Consider the following 11,346-nt stretch of genomic DNA (forward strand, 5'->3'; position numbering starts at 1 on the left):
GCTAGCAAACAACTACAAACAATTAAGCTGGCACCTGAGAACTAAATTATATCTTTAAAGTACCAGATCTACTAGAATGCAACAGGTGATGCTCAAGAAGTACCAACTCAAGAAATTCAGCTTCTCATAAAGAGGGAGGCTACTAGGACTATTAGAATGGGATAATTCCAGGACCTTACTTGGGAGCTTTCTTACACCATCAAATCTCCATATAGCACACATCACTTACCTGTGTGGAACATCAAGCACAGCTAAGAGATTTGATCCTTTCAGATACTTGTATAAATAAGTTGTTAAGGATTGCTTCAAGTTTGACACTCCATCCAAACTAGTTTCTAGAAAGAAAAGCTCAAGTGTTCTGCTTCCTCTCCAAGAGCTCCTGAATAACGCAGAGAGTGGATTTCCCCCAACCTTCCCCCAGGGTCTATTGCTAGGCTACTCCTTCCATGAAAGTAGCGTTAGGGTTACTCTCCTCCTCTTCATCCCAAATTTCTAAGCAAGAGCTGCAATACTAAACTGACCCAAATTCTTTAGTTCACTGCCATTAGAAGGTTTCTGCACAACAGCAGAAAAACTGACTGAAGTACTGCTACTATGCGTGCTTTTGCCAGACTCAGGAACACACCACCACCCCAATTTACACTGCTCATATTTAAAAGTTTCTTTCCAACTGAAAAGACTGAAAACTTTAGAAAGAAGTTCAGATTCCTCAGATGTTGATTGCACTGGTATGCTGGTAGACATCTACTCCATAAGTATTTTTTCAGGACTTGTACAGAGCTATGAAGAATCATAGAATCAGTAAGGTTGGAAGGGACATCTGGAGATCTAGTCCAACCCCCCTGCTCAAGCAGGGCCACCTAGAGCATGTTAGACAGGGTTGCATCCAGGCAGGCCTTGAATATCTCCAGAGAAGGAGACTCCACAACCTCCCTGGGCAACCTGTTCCAGTGCTCCATCACTCTCACAGGGAGTGACGTTCAGGCGGAACTTCCTGTGGTTCAATTTTTGCCCATCGCCTCTTGTCCTGTCACATGGGGCAATGGAAAAGGAGTTTGTCCCCATCCCCTTGACACCCTCCCTTCAGATACTTATACACATTGATAAGATCCCCCCTCCCTCAGTCTTCTCTTCCCCAGGCTAAAGAGGCCCAGCTCTCGCAGCCTTTCCTCGTAGGGCAGGTGCTCATCTGTTTGCAAAAGTTGGTTTTAACTCCCTCCACCTTCGTAATTTCCAGCTGTGGGTGCCTCAACCATCAGGGCAATTCTGAAGAAGCATAATAGAATTGTTTTTTGGTAGCAAGCATATGCCCAGCAAGTAAGCTGTTTAGGGCAGAATACGGCAAATACGCCAGTCAGAAACCAGGCAAGCTGCGTCAAACCTAGTATTTATCTGCAAGAAAACCTTCACAGCAGCTGTGAATATGAAAATAGTCTCAGGGATGCAACAGAAGCCCACTACCAACACATGCTATGAAAAACCTAAACCTGTGAGAGAGAAGCTGGACTAACTCTCACTGAGCTTTAAGAAAAAACCCACTCCTGGTAGATGGAATACAGCTGTAGACCTCTCCAAGTTTTAGTCTTTCCTATAGGAAAGAATTTCTTCCATTCCTCTCACTGCTCATATTATTATGAGATGAGGTTACAGACCACACAGAGGTGTTGTGGTGGCTGCGCCAAGTATATTTTTCATTCCTGGAGTACTGTTGGCACCAGCATCACATCATTCCCTCCCTCCTTTTATGCAGGACAATTACAGTTTATCAAAGTATGCTCTAAAAGAAACTCCATAGGAATTCACCCCAAAGACTTAATGAATTTTCCTATCCTTGGAACTGGCTGCTCCTGCACTCTAAGGAACTCGCTATGAATCAGTGATTGTATTAGCACTGAATTTCTACCAGATTAGAGATTTCCTATAGTAAAGTTCACTCTTTCCAACAACATTAAATCAAGACGGTGCTTCAGTTCTGGGACAGTAACGATAATTGCCAACAGCATAGTGTGATTTATAGAGCCCAACAGCTGTACATAGGTGTACTAAATTGGCAATGTTTTCTGGAGTAACATCCTATACTTCCATGGTGTGGTGCAAGAAGGAAATCAGCTCAGTTTCCCCCACTGTCTCCTTGTATTCCTACCTTTGCTCTTCAGGAATCACATAGTCCTCTGAAAACGTGTTTCACAAAACATACAAACAAAAGGAACTATGAATTTTGTATTGCCTGTTTCAAGAGGAAACCAGAGAATGCCGCATCATCTTTCCTCAAGACAGAATAACATCTGAGTGGAGTGACCTGCTAGAGCATTCTCGGAACCCTAATTAACATTTTCTTTGCTTTGTTACATGCAGCAGTATTATCAGGACTGAGGAAATGACAAACAAAGGGAAACATTACAGCCATGGAGATCAGTTGAAGGCCCCTACCCACCCCCTACAGTCAAATTACACCCAGAGAAAAATATCAATAATGGAGCTGTACCCAGTAGTCTTTTGCAGCACAGTGAGCCCACTTCCAGGTGGCTAAATAACTGCCTCTCCTGCTCACTTCTTACAAAGGAATTACTCAAAGTTGTCTCATATTGCAGGCAAGACAAAGTCTAGCTTACGGTAACAAGAAAGCCCAGAAGTACAGTCTGGGAGTGCACGAGAATTTCCCTAGTATTCCTCAAATGAGAGAGGGCCTGAGGAAAGCAGGCTCACATTTGCAGAAGGCCACAACTGAGATTCAGGGCTGCCACAAGTATGGAAGTTTAATGACGAGATTGGAACACAAAAAGCATTAGAAAGTACAGTTGATTAGCTTGCGGCATTAATCAAAAATGTGCATTAACAGGCACTGCCTCATAAGAGGCAGAAAAATCTCTACAGATTCAATGCAAGCATGCACCATCTAGAAGAATTAACTCTTACCTTTTCATTCTAACACACAGCAGGATTCCAAACAGACAAAAGGGACAAAACAGACGAAGCAGGCATTAGGGACAGATCAGTGTTATACCATTCACAGCATAAACAACGACAATAGATAGCTAGAAAAGAATGTACCTAAAGGCTGTGGACTCAGCTCTTCTCTCTTTTCCCAGGATTATCATCTTAAGTGAGCAGGGGATAGGTACCTTCAAGATGGCCCCAGTGACACTTTCACATTCATTCCTGACATATACAATCAGGGCAAGGGAAGGCAAGATGCATGCTAAAGTGCCAAGATGCATCAAAGGATGTATCGTTTGAAATCCCTAATTATATAGACAAGCCAAGGAAGAATTGGACATGCAAATAAGTAAGCACTTTAAAGACTTTTCAGTGGAGCAACTGGCCAGTTCCATTACATCAATTTTGTTCAATTTCTGATTTTGTCACCAAAGAAGAACTAGAATCATAACACTTTCAGATGTTCTTCTATTAGAACTCTCTAATACAGCAATAAATACTGCAAAGCAAATTACAGCAAGCAGCACAAGAAAGTTCATGCTAAGAGGGGAAAAAAAATCTGAATCAGAGGAGGAGAAATGATGTTGACTCTCAAGCTCTTATGTTAGAGGGGGAAGCGACTTAACACAACATGCACCAGAGATGAGGTATCTACAGAGCCACAACTTCCACTGGTGATTTTGATCCGAGTTTACAAAACTGTACACCTATGGGTAAGGCATTCAAGTATCAGTCTGGGCCTCAGTTTTTCATCTTTGTTTCTTTATATAATACATGTGCCATCCCTAATACCACTATGCAATTATCTATAACGGGGGGGGGGGGGGGAAGACCTCAGTTCAAGAGGCTACTGTAATTCTAACTTTAGTATGAGTTTCATGCAACACAGCCTCTTAAGAGTGATGTTTCATAACTTACCACCTTCTTGCAGAGGTTATGGCTACAGACACCCAGAACTCCAAGATATAAAGAGTTTAATGGGTTTCGTGTATGGTGTTAAGTTTTTTATTTTGAAAAAAAGTAGATAGTATCATCAAATTCTTCACTCAAATAAGTGTAAGGATTTTATTAAAAAAATGTATGCACTCTGCCTTCACCAGGAAAACTAAGAGGATGCATCAGTCAAAGGAAAAAAAAAACCCAAACACATGAATATTAACTCTTCAATGTTACAGTCTGCACCTACCTTTCTAAAGTGTGCAAGCATGTCTGGGCTTCTCTCGCACATCTCTGTGAGGAGGACAACTGATGTGTGAAGAACACCTGAAGGCCAGAGGAAGGAAAAAAATTTCAGTGCATATGACAATTTCCATGCATATGACAAGAAACAGAGGAAAATAACAAGTCATACAAAACACACTCTGCTTGAATCCAACACACCTGCCCCAAAAGATACTTGCACTTGCAGCTGTGCCCAAGAGAAAGCAGACCACTCTGTGTGCATGTGTCAGAGCAGGAATTAAAGTGAGGAGAGAAACTGACCTTTTCTGAAGCACCTTCCATATTAAATGCATACACAGATGGTAACAGACATGCAAACACAAGATTCCAAAAAGGGCAAAATATGCTAATTGCCTTGCAGATGTTTGGTTACTCATGCTTCCTAGCTTTATCTTCTGATTTCAGAGCCCTAGCCAACCTTAAGTGATCTAACTTGGGCCTTTCTTAGAAGGTCCAGACCACAGCGTAGAAAGACTGGGAAAGTCAGCACGTGTATGCGGCCAACAAGCTGCTGTGTCTCCTGCTTTAAAGGAACCCAGTCAAAGTAGCTCTGAAAACAGTTAGAAAATGCATGCTAGCTACAAACTATTTAACTAGAAGTTAATGCTAACTAACTACTATTAGTGAGTTATAAGCTTGTAACGTACAAACCTTCAATAAGCATTATTTTACCCTCACATTCAGCTGAAACACAGATTATCTTTCCTCTCAGACACATCTTTCAGTTATCTATTTTTTGCAGCTGCTAACTCTGTACCTCAGATTTCTTGATTCAGAAAAAGACAGGAAGTTTGCTTACTAAATAGTGTTCTTTTCAGGGAAAAAAGAAAATCGTCATATTCCACAAGCTATACTAGTTTCTCATCCATTACAGGTCCTATCCAAAGTCTGTTTTGAGGTGCGCAAGTACCTATAGCTTTTGTCACAGCTTTCTTAACACTGACACTTCCCAGAAGTGAGGCTTCCTAAAAGGCTGTTGCAAGAGTTTCATATATATTGCGTTTCATAGAAAGCCCATCACAAAGCCTACCAATAAGGCTCTGCTGAAAAGGAAAAGCTGATTTTTTTAAGGTTAAGGAAAGCAGAAAGGATGATCCAGTTCTTAGATTCAGGTGAGCCTAGACTCAACCCTTTCCTTGGCCAAGGCTTTAAGAAGTTGGGCAAATCACTCCATCTCTCAGTATCTCCACTCCCATTTTTAAAAGAGTAAAAGAGAGGCTCTCCACCTTTTCCGTGTTGAATAACAAAGACAGAGGATGTTATACTACAGTGGTGGACCACATAGGCAGTGGTTTGTAAGACGTTTGGTTAATAGATGATGCCTATCTGAAGCAGCATGTGGAGTAAGGATTCTGATCAGCACATTTTAAATCAAGATAAACTAGTTGCACGCATGAACACACTTCAAAGGTCAATTATCCTGCACCGCAAAGATACACAACACGTGCAGAAAAAAAGGGGGTGGGGAGGGAATTAACAGCTAATTTGGCATATTAATAGCACTACAGTTACAACTACCCTGGCTTGAGAGACAGAATTTCTCCCAATATTGGGTTTCCAGCATTGCAAACATCTACTGCAAGACACCTAGCATACTCACCTATTTTCTTAAGGCACATGCTCGATGTAGATGTGCCACAGGACAAAGATTTTAGGAAGTAAGCACTGGGCTGACCAAATTAATCAAGATGTTGTGAGAATTTATTTTATGATGATGTTCTGATCGAAAACAGCATTGGGAGAGACTCTTTCTTGACAATGCTATAGATATCTCAGTCTCGGGAATGCCTGTTGAACTTTGTTTCATTTCAGTTAGGAATTTTATTATTATCTTTATAAACAAAGAAGTCAGGGACAAGAATTGTTTTTTAAGGTCTCAGGTGGAACGTGCAACCTTGGGAGTCAAGAAATCTGTTTCTGCACACTGAATAAATATAACCTGGAGGTAAAAGGATGCTGAAGAATGCTACAGTGTTATGGTAACAGAAGACACATAACAAATTAAACAATATACTTTATTAAAGTCTCTGTAAGCAGTGGATTGGATAATTTTTTTTTTTTTTTTTTTAAAGATCACAATTTTTCCTGGACTTTTGGAAACATTCTGAAGTGTTTCCAAACATTTCAGGGAAAAAAAAATCCTGCTAAGTCATATGGCACTTTCTGAATGACATTTGCTTTCGCTGCATAGCAATATGAAGAAACACATCATAATAACTATCCCTCAAAAGTTCCCTCTAAACAAAAAGCTTAGGTAGCAGGTGTAACATTCCACAAAGAATGGCATAGTTCTGTTAAGCAAGATCTCACAGACATTACCATGATTCTTCTCATTAAGCAAGTTCTTGGTGGCTGGCAGGAACATCTCCATGAGTTCAGGCACCTTTCTAATGACATGAACAGCACACAATGCTGCCTGTAAAGGAATACTTTACAGTTAGCTCATACTACAATGGCTACAATATATGTTTTAGGAACATCTAACTCAGTGGGAATTATCACAATGTTTATGAAACAGAAAGGTCTAGAAAGTTCATGGTACAGTACTAAAAGCAAAACCAAACAACTTCAGGGAGAGGAGTTCAATAAAACTCTTGATCTGGACTGATGTGAAAAAAATTAGAAATAAAAACAAACATTGAAAGATTGGGGTTACTGTCCATTAATAGGCAGATGTTTACATTGTAATCAATAATTTAAACATACAGAGTATCAAAGTAAAAACAGCTACCTCATCTGTTGGAAGTATGTTTTAGAGACACTTACACACATTCCTACTACCCACTGTTTTACTTCTGCTCTGGATAGACAGAGGGAGTCCAATCTCTGCCTACGTCACATACACTGGGAAATATTCAGCCAGTATGATCTAGTCCATTTAGTGTTTTAGATATCAGCAAGGTACCCCATCAATCTTAAATTTCAGTTCACAAAGTACTCTGTTCCCTGAAGTACCTTCTTCCTAAGATAGGAGTTTGAAGTTTTCAGGAGTTTTTCCACCTCTCCTGCAAGATCTCTGCACATCTCTGAAGAACCCATGCAGCCAAGAGTACAGAGTGCCAGCCCCTGCACATACTGTGTGCTGTGATTAAGGTCACTATATAGGAGAACAAAAAAGCCAGTCAGTACACACACACAACCTGAACACAGGGAAAAACTGAATCTGTACATACAGTCATCTAGCCAGCTGCATACATGGCCCAGAAGAACGCTCTGGATACCTAGCTGTTGGGGAGTACAAGTAAGGAGCATCAGTAGCTTTGACCCATGTACCATAGAGTTTGGCTCTGCTTGTATTTAGACTCCTCCACTAAAAAGATACAAGATTTGGGTAAACTATCAAGTGGGCATCCAATGCTTGGAGCTGAGAAAAAAAAAAAAAACTACTGAAGGTAAAAACCTCTAGTATTTTGGAACTTGCATGCAGAAAAGAACTTAATGTCTAGTACAGTGCTATAGTGACTTTGTGGTTGTCCCAGTTAAATGTGTTCTGGAATAGGCTCTGGCTTTTGGTTTCTATATCCTGTTTTGCAGTTTCTATGCCTTAAGATTTTTATGTAGTTTCATTTCCTGCATATATTTACAATGCATTTTAGTTCTGACTGGTCCCCTTCCTCCCTTCTATTTCACTGCTTTATTTCACTATTTCATTAGTGTTAATGAAGGATAAATTATAAAATTTCATACAGATTTGGTCAGGAAACAAGTCATAAAAGGGTAGCATATAATTTGTATGCACTTAATATATCAAATCTAGTATAAATTCTAATTTCACATTATACTAAAGCTTACACACTTAGCACAAATACTGATTAGAAGAAAGGGGATTTGTATTTGCAAATCAGACAGTATGTAAAAGTCTACGCAGAATATCCTTTGTCTGAATTTGTCCTACTTCCAACATGTCCCATTCTCCTGAGCTTAAAAAAAAACCAAAAACCAAAAAAAGTAGCCACACACCTTGAAAAGAATCAATGCAGGAATTTTGTTTAGCAATCTTAGCTCTTCACATGCCTGAGGAAGTCAACAAAGCACTCAATAAAAAGTTAAATAACCTATCAGTACATGCTCTTTGTGTGTCTATCCACCAACGTCACACAGTACTACACAATAGAGCTTCCACGCGGCAATCCCAAGAGCCTGTATTTCTAAGCCACTTTTCATCAAGCTACTTGGTACTCAAGTCACCACAGCAACCAGGATTCAGTTACAAATGATGATTCTATTATGAAGAAGGTAAAAATATGGTTCCTGGTTTGGGGTGTTTTTGTATGATGAGGGAACAGGGGAAATGAGTGGTATGTAACCAAACACGTACAACATGCAGAAAAGCAAGAGACAGCATTCTGGTTGTGAAATCAAGCAGCCATACACTATGGCAACATGTGGATGAAGGAACAGATGGTATATGCTGCTAAATGGGCTCATTTTCCTTTTCTTTCCCCCAACTAATTTTTTGGCAGCTACACACTCTGCATATAGCAAGTATATGCTTCACAAGGGTGCTCACATTTGCAGCAAAAAACATCTAGGTCATGCTATAAAAACAAAACAAACAAACAAACAAAAATCAACCAAGCTGGCATTTGGATAAATCTAGTAAGACCCAGTTGTTACACTCCTGCTCCCTTTCATTTTGAAAAGGCTGGGGAACACACCAATCATCATCTACTAAACTATAACAAAAATAGTCTCAGTTTAGCAGCATTTTGCTGGGGGGGGGGGGGAGTGTGCGAGGAAGGAGAGAAGGAGGGGGCACATGGGGGAATTCTAATTTTGCATGCCCCTCATCCAATTTCAGCAAGATGCCAAGGAAACAGCACATCCCAAGTAGCTGCCTTGCTTCCAAGAAAAAACATTCATCGGGACTGTGAGGCCAATCTTAAGAAGATGACAGCATATACAGTGTTGATCCCTCAAGTCAGGCAACTCTTCAGAGCTCATCAGCACCACAGTCAAGTGAGCAAACACTAGAAAACATGGCTGCAGCAATACCTACAATTTTGCGACATAGGCTAGCCAGTCCAATATACAAAATTGTATCAGTGTTACAAAAACATCCACTGATCCAATCATATTTAAAATGTGATTAGGCCTTCAATGATGCTACATTACTAACTGTTTATCTGGCCTTTGCCTAGAGCAAGCTAGAAGGTAACTATTTTACAGAACTAGGAGAGAGTTCTTTACAACAGTTTGAGGTTTTCCGCACTGGCTGAGCAGCTTACTGTGGTCATTTCAGCTTCCTGATTTTATTCATCTTAAACCTTCAGAAAATAAGCATTTCCATTCTGAAACAGGTTACATCAGATGTGGTTTGCCATATACATTCAGGACCAATGTAACTTTGTATTCTCTTCCCTCTAAGGAAGCTGAATAGGATGATCCAAAGCAGCACAGGACTTAAACAGTCTGTACAGTCATCAGCATTAGATTTCTAGATTTAAGATACTTTTATTCTAATACAATAAAACCCTGAAGTACTCAAAATATCACCATCAGGTATCAACTTTGAGATCTTGAAACCTCAAAACATATGCTCCTGGAGAAAGAGATGGTACCCTTACTTCTTAATGCAATTGGTCATAAGAAGATGAACATCCTGTCTCTCATCCAGCAGCAACATGGCACCTAAATACCCAATGCGCTTGTCTGTGAATTTCTGAGAGGCAATGAGCTTGAGGCACTCCAACTGGAAAAAAAAATAATAAAAAGGAAAGAATTAGCTTAAATTACTTCTTTGCTAAAGGAAAACAGTTTGAACCTTTACATATACATCTTGGGCCTCCCAGAGAACTCATCTAAAAAGTGTGTATTTTCTTCCTACTTTGGTGATACGGAAAAACAACAAACAAAGGTTAAATAATCTGTCTGAACCTCCCAGCAAGTCAGCAACAAAGCCAGAGGCAAAGCCAGTAGCGACTCCTTTATCTTGAAGCAGCCATTCACTGCTGCCCTTCCATGACCTCAGATGTACCAGATACGCCAAAGGTATGTTAGGGTACAAAAGCAAAAAACAACACATTTGAAGACGTTCTGTAGATCAAGAACTCTCATCTTCCTGTCTCCTTCTTCCATAGTCTACCAGAGGAATAATGTTCCAAAAATAAGCTGAGAGATTTGAAAAACTGAAACAGCATTCTCCAGGACACATCATTAAAACTGGGGCTAAGGAATAGCAATTTCTTACAGCAGGGCATAGACTAGTTATCTGCCTGGAATAAATTACTATAAAAGCAAGAGGTTACAGAACCTCCTTTGAAGAATCTTGTAACTTCCATCACCAGAGAAATAACCCTGAAGTGCTGTTTTGATCCCATTTAGAAATACTCATATATATTAGATTATAGTTTAAGAACTACTTTTCTGCAGAAACATGAGCAGTTAGGAGTGGACTGTCCAGCAAAAGCAAAACATTTTGTTATGAAACTTACAGTTATATAAGAAAATTCTCAAATAGCAAATCTCAGTTACATGGTCAAAAACCAATCAGATTCAGAATGTATGTCAAGACATCCCCAAACATCCCAAATAGTAGACAGCAAAACTGAAGCTAATAGTACTCCAAACCAGCCAACGGGCCCAAAACACAAAGCAGACTGGCACGTGCACATAACGCAGCAAGCACCAAAGTCTGACCTACCTGTCCAAAATGTGCGGGGTAACCCAGCATGTGCATATACAGCAGCTTTGCCACATTTCTGCATCGGTATGTGTTATCTTCCTCCCTGAAGGATGATCGGATAGCAGCACATTCCTTTTGGATCATCTCACGCTCTTCTGCCTGGGTTCTTGCTGTCCGGATGGTCCGGATCAGCTCCCGCAGTCTGATAGGGGCTGGCATCCTCTAGAAGGAGGAAGAAAGATCTGTAAACCCTCTACTGTATGTGATGACTTCATAATCATTTCATATTTTAGCATAAAGAAAATTTATCTCAGTTATAAAAACTGAAGTAACAATAAAAACACAGACCGCTTCAGTAGCTTAGTTAAAATGAAACTTGAAAACCAGAAGAATTCTATGTACCTCTGAGGAATTTAAGTTCTCATATTTGCTGTTCATTTTCACAGAACATTACAGACAAAAACTGCTATGCATTGAGCTGGTTATCAAGTGAAAATAACACGACTCCCCACTTAAAACAGGAAGAAACTTGGCAGTGCATGCTCTTATGTTCACATATTCTA

General features: G+C 40.0%; 1 protein-coding gene across 1 annotated transcript in view; it reads right to left on the reverse strand.

Annotated features, from left to right (window-relative positions):
- AP1G1 (adaptor related protein complex 1 subunit gamma 1) overlaps positions 1 to 11,002 on the reverse strand; it is a 30,502-nt gene extending 19,500 nt beyond the window's left edge. The window contains exons 1-5 of the mRNA XM_085305709.1: positions 10,802 to 11,002; positions 9,726 to 9,850; positions 7,114 to 7,255; positions 6,478 to 6,574; positions 4,124 to 4,200 (exon numbers count right to left, since the gene is read on the reverse strand). Coding sequence (XP_085161835.1) covers positions 4,124 to 4,200; positions 6,478 to 6,574; positions 7,114 to 7,255; positions 9,726 to 9,850; positions 10,802 to 11,002 — 642 coding nt within the window. The remainder of the gene's footprint in view (positions 1 to 4,123; positions 4,201 to 6,477; positions 6,575 to 7,113; positions 7,256 to 9,725; positions 9,851 to 10,801) is intronic.
- Between the last annotated feature and the right edge of the window lie 344 nt (positions 11,003 to 11,346).

This window comes from Rhea americana, unplaced genomic scaffold (genome assembly GCF_003343005.1).
Source record: "Rhea americana isolate MKP2758 unplaced genomic scaffold, rheAme1 scaffold_226, whole genome shotgun sequence".
Taxonomy (NCBI): domain Eukaryota; kingdom Metazoa; phylum Chordata; class Aves; order Rheiformes; family Rheidae; genus Rhea; species Rhea americana.